Source organism: Balaenoptera borealis, assembly GCF_965194805.1.
Source record: "Balaenoptera borealis genome assembly, chromosome: X".
Taxonomy (NCBI): domain Eukaryota; kingdom Metazoa; phylum Chordata; class Mammalia; order Artiodactyla; family Balaenopteridae; genus Balaenoptera; species Balaenoptera borealis.
The window spans coordinates 113,569,018-113,586,985 of NC_138881.1; the positions used below are offsets into that span (position 1 = coordinate 113,569,018).

General features: G+C 48.4%; 2 protein-coding genes across 10 annotated transcripts in view; one reads left to right on the forward strand and one right to left on the reverse strand.

Moving 5' to 3' along the window:
- The window catches only part of FHL1 (four and a half LIM domains 1), a 60,107-nt gene extending 48,234 nt beyond the window's left edge, over positions 1–11,873 (forward strand). Inside the window, exons 1-7 of one of the 4 annotated variants that reach the window (XM_082377960.1) lie at positions 296–452; positions 7,284–7,465; positions 7,608–7,782; positions 8,394–8,563; positions 9,010–9,196; positions 9,771–9,970; positions 10,325–11,873. In XM_082377960.1, coding sequence (XP_082234086.1) covers positions 431–452; positions 7,284–7,465; positions 7,608–7,782; positions 8,394–8,563; positions 9,010–9,196; positions 9,771–9,970; positions 10,325–10,408 — 1,020 coding nt within the window. In that variant the 5' untranslated portion in view covers positions 296–430 and the 3' untranslated portion in view covers positions 10,409–11,873. Of the gene's footprint in view, positions 1–295; positions 453–7,283; positions 7,466–7,607; positions 7,783–8,393; positions 8,564–9,009; positions 9,197–9,770; positions 9,971–10,324 lie in introns of those variants that run through there. The other 3 variants (XM_082377961.1, XM_082377962.1, XM_082377963.1) reach the window with 3 other exon arrangements.
- A 5,415-nt stretch (positions 11,874–17,288) lies between these two features.
- Positions 17,289–17,968, reverse strand: part of MAP7D3 (MAP7 domain containing 3) — a 34,022-nt gene continuing 33,342 nt past the window's right edge. For all 6 annotated transcript variants that reach the window (XM_082377846.1, XM_082377843.1, XM_082377845.1 and 3 more), the window contains one exon: positions 17,289–17,538. In XM_082377846.1, coding sequence (XP_082233972.1) covers positions 17,531–17,538 — 8 coding nt within the window. In that variant the 3' untranslated portion in view covers positions 17,289–17,530. The remainder of the gene's footprint in view (positions 17,539–17,968) is intronic.

Consider the following 17,968-nt stretch of genomic DNA (forward strand, 5'->3'; position numbering starts at 1 on the left):
AAAATGAATTCTTCAAAGGACCAAATGCAAGCTCTTTAGGCATATAAAGTGGATTAATGAGGGTGGCTCAGCGTTAAGGTATGCCAGAGCCGAGTCCAAATTTTATTCCGGTACAGGGATCACTTTCTATGTGGCCTCTCTGGCTCTGGAGCTAATTTGGATGCTGAGTAGCCCCACAGGTATTTATATGTAGTGTTTGGTATTTTTACTGGGTCCTATTCTTCTCCCTTGGATCACCTAAAATGGTTAAGAATTTTCTAGTGGGATTAAGGTTGTGATCTCTGGGGAGGGGTGGGCCATCTGCTCTTGGTTATTTTTGTGTTAGCCGCTTCCCCTTAAATGTATGTTCACAACTGAGCCACACAGCCTTATCAGCTGGGCTTGAGGGAAGACTGGTCTAGGTGCTGCTCCTGAACTTGGTCTCTAAGCCATGGCTTCCCATAGACACTCAGGTAAAAGCTTCATATTCTTTATCTTCTAGGAAGCACAATTTTATTTGGGCACTGAATCTTATGATTTGTCTAAAAGATACTTTTCGACAAAATGATTTTAGCCTTGTCTAAATAGTAAATCATAGCTCGTCTCTGTTCTGTCCTTGCCTTCTTCGAATGCTGTTTCCAAGACAAAAGATTATTCTTATTCAAGTAAAATCAGCAGTTTGAGTGCCTTATTTTTTTTTAATGTATAAACATACTACTGTATTGTACATTTTCCAGGACATCTTATGAAGCTGAAAGAGACTGTATGAGGAAGGAGGTTTTCTTTGTTGTTTTAGGCAGTTTTTTATTATTTATAAGATACAAATCTTCATCTTGACAGTGCTATAAATCGAATTTAAAGTGTTTAGAAAAGGTCAATCGAATATGGAGCTGGAAGGAGGAAGATTTATAACTAAGAAAGTCCATACTGACTTAACCACATCTTCTCCTTTTCTCAGAAAAGGAGAAGAACATCTTTTCAATGTTTTTTCTTCCTGAAGAAATTGCTATGATACTTCTGATATGACACGTAGGTTATTAATTGTTCTGATCAGAAAAAGGGGCAAAGGTTCGGAACTTCTAGACCGTCATTACCGTGAGAGTCTTCCTGACATTGAGGAAGCCCCTGGGCCATGGCCAAGACTCCCCCGGGATGGGGACCGAAGGACAGCCAGTTTCCCCAGAAAGCCCGGTTCTCCGGAGTCAGCCTGCTGCCGCTCTCTCCTGCGAAGCCAGGAATGTCGCCGTGGCTCTGCTGCCCTCTGCCTAAGTAACAGTCCCCTTTCGTAGCAACCAGGCACTTCGTCCCATCTCCCAGCTTTCAGATTAAGGGGCAAAGTATTATAATTATCAGCGGCAGTCTTTTGGAAAAATTAATTTTGAAAGCTTGTAACTGCTTGTCAATATATATATATTTTTTGCCTGTCAATACTTAAACAATGGAAATACTTTGAGAAATTTCTCTTTCGTTGTTTTAAAACAAATATGCTGTGATGGAATGCACTGCTTTAATGAATCAGTGTGCAATGTCTTCTCTGTTCCCAAGTGTTCAAGAGCTGTCTGTTTTTCTCCCCACCCCCCAGGAGCCATTTAACAAACATGGCACCACACGCCTGAGATTGTGGTAATCGGCTAACATACATATTCTCTGGGTGTAGACAACAGTCAGCTGTAGCAGTTGTTCCAATGGACCTTGAACTCACGTTAACTCCCCGTTGTATTTACTAATTAAATGACAGAATAGGGAAATGTATCTCAAAGGTGACATATTTATAACACACCCAACCTTGATTTTTAAAGTGCACCAAATCGTGACATTATTCTTATAGTAAATCTGGAGGCTATAACTGTGACTAGACAGATTACTGACACCTTCTAGATGATTTTTAAAATCAGGAACTATCATCTTGTGTTACATTAGGTTCATAGGTCCGTGAAAGCAGTTGAGAAAGAAGTGCTCACAGAAAGAAGCCCCACAGTACCCTGAAATGGACTTTGTGTGGACAAAATAGAGGCTCGGATAATTGGATGGATGAGAACCATTTTTAGGGACCGTCCACATACTTGAGAGGACGTTTCAAGGACAAGAATTGATCCTTTTGTTATTGAACACTTACCATCTGCAGAGTTGTGCAGATTTCATTCCTTTACCCTTTGGCTTTTCAGGTTGAGGACGGGGTGGGTGGGAGGGCAGTGAAGTCACCCAGCATCCTCTCCAGGCAGGGGTGTGACGGGAACGGGTGGGCGAGGGGAGCAGACCCGGTGGACTGACTTCCTGAAATAACTGGAAAGTGGTAGTCGGAAGCCTTGGTCGAGGGTGAAACTGAACGTCTTGTACTTTCAATGACCACCAAACGACCGCCTGCTACTTTGCCACAACTAGAAAAGCTGAAAACACATGTTGTGTTGGCTACCAGGTCAGAAGCCCTTTCTCTGCGGTGCGAGAGGCAGAACGTGCTGCACGTATTGTGTGCGACGTTCAGAAAAGCCCTGTGTCAGGACAGAGTGGCTCTGGCATAGGATCTGCCCGGGGTAAGTTCAGGGGCACGTAATGTTTCGTTTGATCATCTCTATGCAGCCCTCCTGATCCCGGGTGTCATCTAAACCGGGTTACCTGTGACCAGCAAGCCAAAGGAGAGTTGGCGGGGGTTTTCCTAAACGCAGCGTACCGGCGGAGTTGCTAATAACATGGAACTGTTACCTGGTCTGTTTGTAAGGGAAAAACCACTTTCCGATTTTCTGTGCAATTCTCTGAAAGCCCACTTTTCAGTGACTCGTGAGCCCCTCCCTGTCGCAGCTGTGCAGGTGTTTATCCTCCGCGTGGGGCGGCGCCTCCAGGTGCGCAGGCGCGACTGCTGCGCAAGCCTCCCTTTCATCAGCGAAGGCTTCGTTCCGTGTGTTGAATGTTCTCATACGTGGAGTGACTAACGTCCTGGTATGTTGCACTTAGCCATTAACAGACCAGAAATAACCTGCATATTTTCCCATTTGAGTTGCTGTTCATTGTTTATACTGTACATTATACCACTCGGGGAAAGCACATAGTTAGAAAAATGCTACCTAGTCATAATACTCACTTTTTCCCTAAATATTCTTATTTTGAGCCACTTGGGCAGGAGGGGAAAAATGAAGATTAGCAAGAAATCCATGAGAGAATACATATAAAGCAGAAACAAGATTATTAAATACAAATTGGATCTTCTCTAATGAGGTTTATAGTAAAAAAAAAAACAACAGATGTTGCAATGTTATATTTCTTGTATGTGTACATGATTAAATCGGAAGCCAAACTTTTTACTGAGACACTGAGGTTTATATAGGCCCCTCTTAGAACGTTGGATGTACTTCAGGAATTTTCTGAAAGAGGAAGCTTGTTTATTAAGTGAAGAATGATGTGTCTTTTGAAGCAGGCATAGCAAGAAAATCAGGCTACCATCTTGGAATAAATACCTAAAATTTGACACATTTCCAACTGCATTCCAACCAGCTAAGTCTTATAAAGGACTGTCAGTTAGACATCAGCACCTTAGGGTCACAGGCGCTGCCCCCTGATTTTCTAAAACAGAAATCTTTGTTATAAAATGACTAGTCAGAGAGCTTCCCTGGGGCAAACATGTCCTGGACAAAGGCAGGAAGGGAAGTAGTGTCCTACTGGTATGTATCCAGTGTTTCATCTCACGATTGATGACGCCCTTTCCCAGATAACAGCAATAGGTCAAGGCAAACAGATCTGGAAGTTTTGGAAGGTTAAAAGGTTTTGTATTTCATGTACTTACAAATTGCTAAGGGGGTAAAAAATTATTCCCTAAGAGATACACCTAAGTCTATGTCATTCACTAAGATTGAAGAGAGCCCCAAAGAGGACGTGAAAATGCCACCTTCATTTTTTTCCCTCTATTCTTTTATTTCTAACAAGGGGAAAGAAAGGAAAGTGTAGAGCTTTTCTCTCCTCATGAAGTCAGTGCTTAACTGTGACTCATTTGGTGCAGCCCACAAATCAGGGTATTTGCTGTCTTTTAGGAACCTCTGTCAGCGTCGTCATTTATAAGCCGTTTTCTTAGAGTTGTTAACCTCTTAGAGGATAAGTAGTAACGAAATATTTTGCTCTTCTGCACATTGTCCATATTTTATGCAGAGGTCTGATGTGGTAACTATCTCATCAGCAGGAATGTATTACTCCAACTTCTTCCTAAGTACACTGTGCGAAGGTTTGAAATAGTTTTGGACCAAATAATCATAAGGTTAGAAAACCACAAGGTAAGCTCATTCCCGTTGCCCAAAGTTCCACTTACTGGATTTATTGCAAAAAAAAGTACTAAAGTTCATGAATTTGACATCGACATTGTTAACATGCTTTAAGTATTTCCAGCCTGTTTACTTATTAGGCAATAGAGCCTGCATTCCTAGAAGTGCCTATTTTATCTTGACAAATAAGTGTTCGCACACACATGAAAGAGGCTCGAGGCAGCTGTGGAAAGCTGTTCTAAAGGGTGTGCCCTTTGAAATCTGTCACTCATCTGGATACACGCTCTCTGGGTTTAAGTATGCATTGGCGGGGAATATGAGATGACCCTGGGCTTTTCATACTGAAGAAAGAAAAAATAATAATGCCTACAGCTAGGACTCAAAAACACCAAGTGGTGGGACTTTCCTTAGTGGTATTCACTGAATTTCCCTTCTGCTTGGTTTTACGACCCTGCACTGTAGGTGTGATAAAGTGGTGAACAGATTCAGTGACTCCATTTTCAACACTCTCTGGTTCTGCCATGTTCATTGCTGAGCCATGGATTAGTTCATCGTGTGGGTGCCTAGAAACTCTTGGGCGAGTCGTGTTCTAGAACGATGAAAATAACCAATGAAGAACTTGGCGTTGGTAAAATAATAGTTTGAAAGTATGTGGTTTTAAGGTGGGAAAGGCTTGGCAGGTAAGATCTCTCTGGTAGTATGAAACCATAGTGGTTTTCCTTCTCTCCAAAAGCTCTAAATGGAATTCACTGTGTCTTCTGGTAGTTTGTTTTTTTGTATGACATAAATACCTGTATTTTTACCATAAAGCTAGGATTCAGAAATACCATGAGACAGAACCATCCCTTAGGTGGGTCTCTGTATGGTACTCTAGTATAGAAATATTTAGAATCCATTTCTTCTTTGAATGACATCAAAAGAGAGTGATATTAAAATGAGTTGGGTTCAGACTTACTCTAAATAGAGACTTCGGTAAGAGAGGAGGGATTTTCAAATGTGGTCCAAGAAGATAGTCTCTAGCCACGCAGGAAGCCAGCGCTGTCTAATCTTACAAATTCTGACTTCCTGCCAAATGGCATTTAGGACCCACTGATAATTTAATTTCCTGGCACTTACTGTTACCGGAGATTTATTTGGTTTCTCTACACAGCTCTAAACAAGAAAGTAAATCTTCGCTGAGTGCACAATTTCAATATGGAAGAGCTAATAAGACAAGGATTTTATGTGACATGTGAAAGGCCAACAAGAATGAATTAAGGAGAGTGATTTTCAACATTCTATCCCTGTGACAGGCGCTCTTTCCAGTGTACACGGGGGCTAAAGACAGTTTAAAAGCTGCCTTAAGTAAACAGCGCGTAGTTCAAGGAGATAGACCCTGGTTTCATCATGGCTCTACTTTTCCTTTCTAACCCAGTTATGTAAGGGAACACCCCGGTTTTCTTTTGGGGGAAAAGTGCCAGTAAGAACCGTTCTGTAGTCTCAGTAAATCTCTGAGCTGGGACACGACTGTCCCAAGCACCTGTCTTCGCACAAGACTGTCACTCCTTGGCTTCAGTGCTCAGGGGTCTGTGTGCGGGAGCAGGAGCCGGCGGGCCTGGGGGTGCTGCCCACCTGCCCTTGTCGGAGGCCGGTCTGAGTGCGAGTCCGCCGCCTCAGCCCAGCCCCGGCGGTGCTCAGACACAGGGTGTGGTTTCCTTAGCTCACTCTGCTGTTTGGTTGCCTACGGCAACAGGATCCAAACAACTTGGACATGTGTTTGTATTAAAAAAACTGGGAATGGGACCCAAAGTGGGAGTCTGGGGCTGGCCAGTTAGTGGAAGAGCTGTGGTGAGTACCGGGCAACTGCTCGTTTCTTTTCCCTCGTTCTTTCTCTCTAAATTACTCCTGGGGTGTTCGCTTGCACAATAACCACGTTTGTGGGTAGCTGGAGAAATAGTCTCTGTTTTCCTGTTTCCTGGGCAAATTAAATAATTGCTGTCTGTTTACCCGTGTAAGTTTCTTTCTCAGGGAGAGAGGAAGAAATTAGCGTCTGCTTACAGAAGTTGGGAGCTAATAGAAACTCACATTTGGTACCTCTTTGGTGGCAGGATTAACAGAGTGCTTTTTAGTGCCTGTGATTCCGGGGGCGGGGGCGGGGTGGGACGGAGTAGTTCATATGAAGGCGATGGAGGGGGTTCTTGGAATAACCATTTTCCCCCAGATTATACTTTAAAATTGCAAATGTCCTAAATCGTGTAGTTCATTGACTGTATTGACCCTTAGTTGCTTAAACAAAGGGGGATTTGATTTTGGCGCATCACAAAACCGAATGTCACTGTGACAGATAGTTCACATTTGCAAAACTGGCCGGTATGCGTCAAGAGTGCCTTTTAAATAAGTCCTCTCTTGCCTGATTGCTTGGGCCTCAAAAGTCAGTAAACTATCTTGGAAATAATTCTTTAGGATCTTTTCAGGGATTAAAAAGTGCTCTGGCAGATTTAAAATAAAAGCGGACATTTAAAATAAATTAATAAGCATTGCTTACGTGCCTAGCGTGGTCCAGAGTCAGCAGTATGTTTCTGTTCAGATGAACTGCATTTTGCAGGGAGGAGGACAGCCGGGCGTCCGGAGGATGCTCTCCCCGACGAGGAAGTTGTAGGCGGGGGTTCCTGGTTCGGTCTCTAGTGAGGGCCTGGGCACCTCCCTCCCTGCCAGCTGGGCTGCCCGCCTGCAGACTCGGCCCAGAGAGCTGTGTCCTTGTCCTTTGGTGTAGGCTCGGCCTCCCCTCTCCTGCCTGCCCCGTCCCAGCCCTGCCCTCACTCACCCCACCACTTGGGGCCCCGTGCCCACCAGAACCCTTGTCCCCCTCCCCCAGTGTCCTCTGTGAGGCAGCGCTGTGGTGGGATGGCCCAGCGGGACTCTCTCTCCCGGGGCCCCGGGGCCTCACCGCGGGGCGCTTTCATCGCAGGAGTCACGGTGAAGCGCCTGTCACCTGGGTCCCGTGGTGGCCTCCCCAGAGCCCCTCGGGCCACGCTCCGGCCTTCCCGTTGGTCATTTGTCCCACCTGCTCGTCCCCCGCAGGTCCCTCCAGCTACAAGGTGGGCACCATGGCTGAGAAATTCAACTGCCACTACTGCAGGGACGCCCTGCAGGGAAAGAAGTACGTGCAGAAGGACGGCCACCACTGCTGCCTCAAGTGCTTCGACAAGTTCTGCGCCAACACGTGCGTGGAGTGCCGCAAGCCCATCGGCGCCGACGCCAAGGTAGCGGCCGCGGGGGGTGGGCGGGGCCGAGGGTGGACCTGGACGGGGCGCCGGCCCTTCCGCTCGGGCTCTGGTGTGAGGGACCGTGTCATCGTGACGGGAGGCCCCGCTCACGGCGTCCGGCCCCCTGCTTGGTTCCCAGGAGGTGCACTACAAGAACCGCTACTGGCACGACACCTGCTTCCGCTGCGCCAAGTGCCTCCGCTCCTTGGCCAATGAGACCTTCGTGGCCAAGGACAACAAGATCCTGTGCAACAAGTGCACCACTCGGGAGGACTCCCCCAAGTGCAAGGGCTGCTTCAAGCCGATCGTGGCAGGTACCGGCCGCACTCAGCCCCAGGGCAGCCAGGGAGGAGGCCCTGAGGGCAGGCGTGGCGTGGGGTTGCTTGCGGTGATGGGGCTGGTGCTGCTGGGAGCCGCGGCCGGAGTTCAGCGTATATATGCACGCATATATATACACGTATATATGTGTACACATATATGCTCGCACACACGCACACACTCGGCAACTAAAGAACACTGGAGAGAACTGTCTGTGGCAAGAGAAGGAAGTGAAAAGTATGTAGCGCTTTCTCACTTGGGATAGTAAGTGATCGAAGCATGCTTCTTCCTTAGGGTGTAATTCTGGGTCACGTAGTCCCCCGTTGAATCTCGGAGTCCACGAAGGCCATGGGGGTGGGGGGGGTGGGGGTTCAGGCATCTGACCCTAAATCACTACAGCCGGGGTCCCCTCCCTGACAGAGTCTGGGTTGGCATGACCACAGGAGGACGCGGTAGAGAAGCCCCTGCGGGTAGGTGAATGGAAGCGTGAGGCCAAGAACTGCAGGGCCTGCATTTCCTCCCCTCTGGAGGGCCCAGGACGGCGCCAGCGGATGCAGCCCCCTGCAGAGCACTGTCAGTGGGGCTACCCCGTCTCTTCCCCCCGCAGGAGATCAGAACGTGGAGTACAAGGGCACCGTCTGGCACAAAGAGTGCTTCACCTGCAGCAACTGCAAGCAAGTCATCGGGACGGGAAGCTTCTTCCCTAAAGGGGAGGACTTCTACTGCGTGACTTGCCACGAGACCAAGTTTGCCAAGCATTGCGTGAAGTGCAACAAGGTACGTGTCAAGGGAGTTCTGCGCTGACCATTGCTTCTAGAGGCGTTTGACAGTTTGCAGAGCACTTGCACACACACTATCCCATTCCATCCTCACGACAGCCCTGCGACGTAGGAATTACTATTCTCGTTTTACAGATGAGGAGACTGTGGTAGTAGAAAGCCGTGCCCAGGCCAGGGCAGGCTGTCCGTGGGCACACTGGCTCTGGAGGCCGGCCTCCTCCACCCAGTTGCTGTGTAGTAACCTCGCACAGGGGCCTGCCTTCTCTGAACCTCAGTGTCTTCATCTGTAACTGGGGGATAATAATAGCGCCTGCCTCCCATGGCCGTTGTGGCGATTCAATGAGATATTGTAGACCAGAGCGCCCAGCACAGTGCCTGGCACGTAGTAGGCATTCAACAAAATGGTTGTTGAATCTGAATCCGGTGCTACACTCCCTGGTCTAGGCCATCACATCTGGAGGAATCACTTACCAGGATCAGCCCTGGCATGCCGAGTGCTTTGTGTGTGTTACCTGCTCTAAGAAGCTGGCTGGGCAGCGTTTCACCGCTGTGGAGGACCAGTATTACTGCGTGGATTGCTACAAGAACTTTGTGGCCAAGAAGTGTGCTGGATGCAAGAACCCCATCACTGGTAGGCTAAAGAGTCCTTGCTAAGTCTGCCAGGCTAGGTTTTGCGCATGGTAACCATCTCTCATTTTCCTACGTCGTCGGTTTCATCCACAAAGGCCCCAAAGAATGCCCTCTCCCCCTGCCACTGTGGTCCCGAAGGCCCCCAAATAGTTTGGATTCTCCCCCAGGCCAGGTTAGCCTTTGCAACACAGAACACTTCTGACGACTGCCGACTAACTAACGCTGCTGCCGGAGATCACGAGCCTGAGACCCACGGCCACGGGCAGGCACTGCGCGGGGATGCTGGGGGGAGGGGTGGGGGGAGAGGAGCGGGATGGGCTGAGGTGGGGGAGGGGAGGGGAGGGGAGTGGGGGGAGGCCGGAGAGCGAGAAGCTGGGATGAGAACACCCCATAGCGGAAGGCTAGCTCAGAGGTGCCAGTGGGCAGTTCTTTTGCGATCAGGAGCCGAGCTAATCACTTCATTCCTCATCTCGCGGCCGCGGTCCACGTGCCCTGGGCCCTCTCCCCACCTCCAATTTTCCCATCTCCCGGGGAGCCTTGAAATGTACATTTGAGAAGACTTTTGCCATCCTCAGGGAAAAGGACTGTGTCAAGAGTGAGCCACCCAGTCTCTAAAGCTAGGAAGCCCCCAGTGTGCCACGGGAAACGCTTGCCTCTCACCCTGTTTCCCAGCGCCAACCTCCGGGGCAGGCATCCGGGTGGAGAGAGGACTTGTCCCTCGTGGGTGGTGGTTCTTTATAGAAAAAATCGAAGCTTAGCAGCTCCTCGAGGCCCGGTAAGTGCACACCCCACAAACAGCCCAAGTTTGCCTCCTGGTGGCCACTTTGATGCCATGGCCCTGACCTAAATCAAAGAAACTGGTTGTGCTGGGAGGTCGGTGCGCGTCAGTCACAGGGCGATGGCGGTGGCAGGGGATGTGGGTTCTGGAGAGCAGGGGGCCCTCGACTGAGCTCTGGCATCTTCTCAGGTCCCGGCGGCGCGGGGGACGGTGCGCGGTGGAGCGGGGGGCCAGGCGCCGGGCGGACGCTGCCCGCGTGCTTGTCGGCTCCGTGAATGGGCAAGGCGGCGGCCTGGCTGCCACCTGTGTCCACTCAGCTGTCGCTTTTGTTTGCTTTTGTTTCCTCCACAGGGTTTGGTAAAGGCTCCAGTGTGGTGGCCTATGAAGGACAATCCTGGCACGACTACTGCTTCCACTGCAAAAAATGCTCCATGAATCTGGCCAACAAGCGCTTTGTTTTCCATCAGGAGCAAGTGTATTGCCCCGACTGTGCCAAAAAGCTGTAAAGTGACAGGGGCTCCTGTCCTGTAAAATGGAATTTGAGTCTTGTTCCTCGTGTCCTTGCCCTCCGCCCAGCACCACCCATGGGGCGAGAGCGGCCTTTCACCTCTTCAGGGTTGCTCCTTCTGTCTTTCCTCCCATTTTACAGTTACTACTCAAGTAAGGGCACACAGTGATCATATTAGGATTTAGCAAAAAGCAACCCTGCAGCAAAGTTAATTTCTCCATAGCTGCAATTAGCAAATGAACACTTAGCTAGATTGACTCTTCTGCATGTTTATCATAGAGCAGAAAAGTGCTGACCATGTAGCTGCTTAGTGATGTAAGCAAGAAGCCTAAGAGATAAAGCCCCCCACTGAGATGCCTCTTGTGGCTCAGCTGGGACCCACCGTGTCGGTTACGCGACACATCAGAGTTGCAGCGGCTGCTCCAACTCGGCTGCTCACCCTGTTCTGTGAGCAGAAAGAACTTACGAAATGCATGGTTTAACTTCCTCATCAAGACCTTCCTTCTGTTCTTTTGTGCTTTCAAATGACTAACACGGATTTCCAGAAAATTAACAAACAACATTTGAATTTAGCTGTAATTCTCAACTGACCTTTTCCCTGTACTAACTAACGTTTGAGTTCCCCGTGTGGCGTGTTTTCTGAGCGTTCCTACTTTCAAACATGGAACGTGCAGGTGACTTGGAAAGTGTAGGCAGATCTGAGAAAACAAGCCTGTTTCAGAAGAACGTCATCACAGTGAATACTTCTGGAAGCTTAACAAAACTAACCCAGCTGTCCTTTATCTTTTTTTAATTAATAATATTTTCGTTTTAATTAACAGCAATATAGCTTATTGGGTTTGGAGACTTGCATGGAAATATTTTAGCCCCCTCAGACGTTCCTGCAGTTTTGAAAGTCATCCTACAGAAGTAACCATAAAACTCGAGAGGGATAGGTGAGCAGGCGCCAGGACTGTCATTGACACGGATATGACATTTCCCAACAGTGGCAAGTGGAATCCCTTGTAACACAGTACTTGTCTGCTCTGTGTCCGTGTTATTTAATAAACAGGCCCGCCAAGTCCCTTCTCTTGGGATTCTGAGGACTGTTCCTCAAGAGCTTAGCTGGCTCTCTGGGGGCATGCGGAGGCCACTGTCCCCGCAGGCAGAACCGGATTTCCACGTAGCGCTTACCTGAGATGCAGGATCACCTACTTACTGTATTCTAGCTACATTGTTATATTACATAGTATAATGAGACGATATCAAGAGTACACATGTAATGACAGTGCATATTAACATTCTTGTAGGAGTGGTTAGAGAAGCCGATGCCTCATTTCTACATTTTGTCATTAGCTATGATCATCTGACAGTTCAGTGTATCCTTACAGAAATAAAGCAGCATATAAATAACTTGCCTCCTGACTTCTGATTCTGTCCGGTGCAATTGTTCTAAGGTGATGATACTGCTGATCCAGAAACCTGAATACCTTTTCCTTCCTTCGAGGAGATGCTCAGTTCAGTGCGGTTGAGTGCAACTACACGAATTACAGACAAGATAAAACAAACCTGTAACAGCACTTGGATCCAGTTAAAAACAGTAACAAAAAACCCCATTCTGACCCAAAATAACATTTCCCAGATGTTCCATATCCCTTAAAAAGAGCACACTGATTTCCTTTGGCCAGGGGGTTGGGGGTGGGAAGGGAACTGCAGCTGAAGTTTTGTCATCGAGAGGTCATCCCGTCCCTGTTTTGTCGGCAGCCCTTTCCCTGTGGCCCCTGGAGCCCCGAGCCGTGGCGAACGCTGCTGTGCCCTCCACTGCCGCTCCTCCACCGTCGGGCCTTCAGAAGAAGGCGCCCCCCCCACCTTGAGGCTGCCGCTTACTTGGGAGGCTGCTCACCTGGGCCCCTGTATCTCAGGGGTGGGGGGCATGGGGACGGTGTGGGCAGAGGTGGAGGTAGCTTGTAGATCACGGCCACACCCCCGAGGCTCAGGTTCTTCAGGCGTCCAAGCCGTCCACGCCATGTGGTCGTTTCGGGACGGCGTTGGGTGCCCAGCGACACGGGTGTCTGCTGCAGACTCCTCAGGTGGAAGGGTCCCCAGGATACTTCAGCTAAAGGCAGAGGCGGGAGGAGAGGACCTCGTCTTTGAGGAGCCTCATGCCCAGGGTAATCAAAGGACAGAACCCCTTTGGGGCTAACATTTGCTGTGTTTGTTTGTTAGGAGTCAAAACCTGTCTATAGGAAACCGTGAGCATTTCTATGAATGGGGAGAGTGTGAGCGTGTGTATGTGTGTGTGTGAGCGTGTGTGTGCGTGTGTGCGTGTGTGTGTGTGTGTGTGTGTGTCTGGTCATCTCCTGGGGTACCAAGGAAGTGGGGGTGGGGTAGGGAGTTGGGATGGCACCCCTCTGCTTCCCAAGGGAGCTGGGTGACAGGCAGTGGCAAGGGACGGAGCCTCTGCGCGGGCAAGCCCTGGACCTCGGCAGCACCCAGACCTGCCTCTGTGACCTCGTGCCTTCCCTTCCTGGTCCCCATCCTCATCGCACTGAATTTATTACTTCTTCGCTCTCCAGTCCACTGATGGCTCCAACTACCTCTCTCAGCCCCTTCTCCCGCTTTATCTGCCCGAGATTCTACCCTCTATCACTTCCACCATTCTTGGCCCCCTCAATCCTGTCACCCTTTGATTCCCATCCCACTCAGCCTGCAAAACCCTGGCCCACGCCAGGGCCGAAGAGCTCTGTGGAGAAAAAGCTGCACAGCTAGACTCCAGCCCTCAAGCCTGCCTGAGATGGCCTGTATCCCCGAGCCACCACCTTCTTCCCCCAGCAACAGGCCCACCAGCAGTGGGCCTCTAGCTATTGCTTGCCACGAGACACCTGCCCTCAACGCTGAAGTAAGCGCCTTACACAATTATACCTAGTCCTCAAACAGCCAACACGGGCACTATTGCCCCATTTTCCAAGTGAGAAAACTGAAGATCACACAGCAAGTAAGTGACAGAACACCACCCTGGGCACACCTCTAGCCCAAGCTAGAAGGCTTATGACACTGCACTGTCACAGAGCGGGGACGCCGTCTGTTCACCGCATCACAATGAGGAAAGCATCACGCACAGCGCTCAGTAGTCAATTTTAAGAGTGACAACCTAAGACTCAGGAGGGGAAATTTCTAGTTACCAAATTTTCAGCTGAGAACACTTCTCTCCCTCATAATGAAGGGGAATCAGAGTATCACGAACATAATCTACTTTGGGGTAACAGGGTGAGTTCTGGAGCTGTACTACCTGGCTTCAAATCCTGGCTGCACAGCCACTTTCCAGTTATGAGACCTTGGGCAGGTCACCTAACCTCTCTGAGCTGGCTTCCTCGCCTGTAAAATGAGACAGAATTCCTATCTTACAGAATCACATGCACATTGCGTGATAATACAAACGCTTATTTTATTAAACACAGCAACTGACCCAAGAAAAGCGACACCCAAGAAAAGCATTCAATAAACATTAGCAGTTATTTTTATCTCTAGCACCAAAGATAGTATGTTATGTTACCCACCATGCAAGCCACAAGATACTGTTCCCACCCCCAAAGCGATATGGGGTGTGACTTGAGAATCAGACTTGAATTTGAACACCAGGTCTGCCTCTTTCTAGTTGTGTAACCTTGAACAAATGCCAATCTCCACTAATCTGTGTCCTAGGTAAAAATGAATACCCACAGCTCACAGGGTTGTTGTGAGGGTTTAAAATGATACCTATAAAGTACCTGGCACATAGAATGTGTAAACATAACTACGGTTATTACAACACAATTGTTGGGGAAATTATGAGACGAGCCCATCTGGAAACAAACACTGGATGGAACTGGATTGGTGGGGAGGGAGACCGAGGGCAAGGCGGCCTTTCTGGGACCTGCTTCAACTGACCAGGCCTGCAGGGTGTGCGGGGATCAGACTGAGCCCTGATAGGACGGGCCGGGGAGTCTGCCTCCAGCTGTGCATCTTGGCACCAGCTGCTGCTGCAGTTCCACGCCCACCTCCCGACCCTCTAGCTCTCGCCACAGTGAGTTAGCGACTCCTGAGAACTGAGGGCCCTCCGAGATCCTAGCGCAGCGCCCCAGCCCGCTCACCAGACAGGCACGGCTCAGAGGGGCCATGACGGGTGCAGGGTTGCTTGCAGGGCTTGCAGCCCCCTCGGCAGGAATTCGGGTCCTCAGGCCTCCTGTCTAGCATCCTTTCTAGTGTTCTCACCGCGTTTTTCTGGCTGCCGGGGACTGGAGCTGTTGAAAAGCTTCACTGCACACAGGGGCAGTGGGGGGATGCGGATGACACGGGTGTGGGAAATGCGCTATCTCCAGAATCCACCGGGAGAGGCGAGGGGCCTGCCCTCAGCCTACGGTAAGCACGGAGGCTGGGTCAGCGTCCATCACCTCAGGGCTGTCAGCAGGGTGCTCTGACCGTACTTCAGGTTGTCTGCGCACCAGGGAATGTCCTGGATCAACAGCCCCAGTGGATGGCCCGGTACTGAATGCCAAGTGGGGAATGGCTGCCACTGTTCTCAAAGCACCAGGTGCCAAAGATCGGGGATAAACAAGGACCTCACCTTATCAAACACAAAACCTAGTGCAGTGGAACATGTTTCCAGATTAGAAACTAAACATTTATGGGCAGATCAAAACACTGGTTTGGCCACACACCGTAACAGTGATGTCATGAAGGGATGCACATGTTAACAGAGCACAATTACTGCCTGAGCGCACGCTCAGACTTTCAAAAGCAAATGTGTTTTCCTCATGCGCAGCCAGCACCAAATGTGATGTTTAAAAGGGCTTCCCTGGTGGCCCAGTGGTTAAGAATCCGCCTGCCAATGCGGGAGACATGGGTTCGAGCCCTGGTCCGGGAAGATCCCACATGCTGTGGAGCAACTAAGCCCATGCGCCACAACTACTGAGCCTGCGCTCTAGAGCCCACGAGCGACAACTCCTGGAGCCCGTGTGCCACAACTACTGAAGCCCGCGTGCCACAACTACTGAAGCCCGCGTGCCTAGAGCCCGTGCTCCACAACAAGAGAAGCCACCGCAATGAGAAGCCCGCACACCACAACGAAGAGTAGCCCCCACTTGCTGCAACTAGAGAAAGCCCGCGTGCAGCAACAAAGACCCAACACAGCCAAAAATAATAAATAAAATAAATAAATTTATAAAAAAAAAAAGGGCTGTGGGGAGAGGGAATGGGGAGTGACTGTTTAAAGGGTACTGGGTTTCTTTTCAGGATAATGAAAATATTCTGGAACTAGATAGCGGTGATGGTTGTACATTGTAAATGTACTAAATGCCACTTATGTGAATTTTACCACAATAAAAAGAAAGATACTTTAATCACTGGCCTCAAGTATAAGTCAGAGCCGTCACAGGGAAGAGTTAACAAGCATTGAAACAGGTGCAGGAAGAAGACCAGAGTTCAAAATTCACATCTTAATGTCCCACGGTGGAACGCCGCCAAATCACCAAGTGACTGCAGAGTGGCATCAGAGGATTTGATTACTTATCGAACATACCTGTTGCCTGTGTTCATAGCTTGGTTAACAACTGGTGTCACCTTAATACCACCACCAGTACATTTTTTATTATTAAAATAAGAAGAAAACTTGCTTTACCTGCAAAGTTTATTGCATAGAGCACACACATTTATATGAAGGCATAACAGTGTTTCAACATGTGAAATCTGTACAGAAAAATATCAGAATCACATCTGTTAAGATGACTGTCTCTGCCTTTTTTATAAAAGAGCTAGTGTATAAAAAGTTTTTAAATCTAAGGCACCAAGCTCTATTCTATAACAAAGATACAGTACTCTGAATAGCAAAGAACTAGGGAATCAGAAAGAATAACTACTTCCTTTTACTAATCGAAGACTGGTGGCTACAAAGGAACACAGGCCTGCTTCAAACTATTTGTGATTCACCAGAAAACTCATTAGCATTAGGACCACTAATTTGAATTCAAGTTTTAGTCAATGGTTTAAGCAGGATTCAATGGATTTCAGGAAACATATATCCTGTGTACACGTGTGTGCGTGTACACGTGTGCGTGTACATCGTGTATGTCTCTGTGCCTATCAAGGGGGCCGAAGAATAACACTGCTCCTGTACTCACTCGCAGCCAGCCGCTAGAGAAAGGCAAGCAAATTTTGATTCCACATCTCAAGCCTGAGTGTATACTGAAGGGCAGGCCTGGAGAGCACAAGCAGAAAAAGATTATACACAGTAAACATTTAGAGGAATTCAACATACCCCTTGACAACAGCCAAATACTGCCCTATGTACACAATAAAAATAATAACATGTTTTTATAGATAAACCGCAGTATGTACTTCAAAATGAAACACTGACAAAAGCAGGGAAGATGCTGAAGATCACACCTTCTAGGACTCCCAGTATTTGGGGGTATCAGTGCCTGTGTACGGGGCTGGCAGACTATGGCAGAGTTAGAAATATACGTACATAGCGGTAAAATGTGATTTAATATTTTGCAACCTTCTGTATTTGTATATTAAGAACAATCCAAACAAAGCTCTTGTGAGGAATCTTGAGGCCCTCAAATAAGCCATCACGTCCTCTACAAGATCGAATGTGAGTTTTTATTGGTAAATTAAAGTAATTGTTAAATGGAGTAAACGTGATTTTAAGATTTCAAATATATACTGAGAAAAAACTATTCCTCTGGTAGAGATTCTCTTAGAAACTCAAGAGTTAGCATTTTATAAAGACACCCTTGATACACACTCAAACGTGTTGGTAGGAAAACACAAGAACGAGAGACATGAAGATTTTTACAGGCAAACAAAACGACTCTTTACTCAGAACCCTTGCTTATGGGCAAGAGTCAAGATGATATGAGCATCTTCTGAGATAAGTTAAGATGACGTTTTGATGTTTCCCTTTTTTTTTTTTTTTTTTGAGAGTCATTTTCTTTGCCAGGTTCAAGTAGGAGGTGGAGAAATTTTGAGAGATGTGCCTGGAGGTCAAAATCCAGAGTGGAGAATGGATTCTCTTCCAGGCTGGATGAGGTTTACATATCTGACCAGAGGGAAAAAGAAAAGAAAGGTTAGTAGAGAAAATGCTGGTTCCACACCAAGTGGGCCCTGGCTCCCCTCTGAGGTGGGCCTGGGACCCTCAGTAGCACCCCCGGAGTGGCTGACACACTGGTGCTCTTATAAACGTTCCCCAACCCCCAAATGGGCCCAAGCTGCCTCTCAATTTCAGAGAGCTTCTCAAGGAAAGAAAAACACAGGCCTTTTGGTTTTGGAAACACAAGTTGAGAGACTAATTCCAAAAAACTCACTAACCCTCTGCCCTAAATGATTATCTGTGTGCTGTAGAGCAGCCAGAGGATCAGGAGCGCGGAGGAACCTGAGGGGTCTGGGGTTTGAAATGAACCCTACTTTGTATATCTGGCAGGAAATGCAGGACATAAAAATTAGAATCAAGTCATTTACCCTCTCAAAAC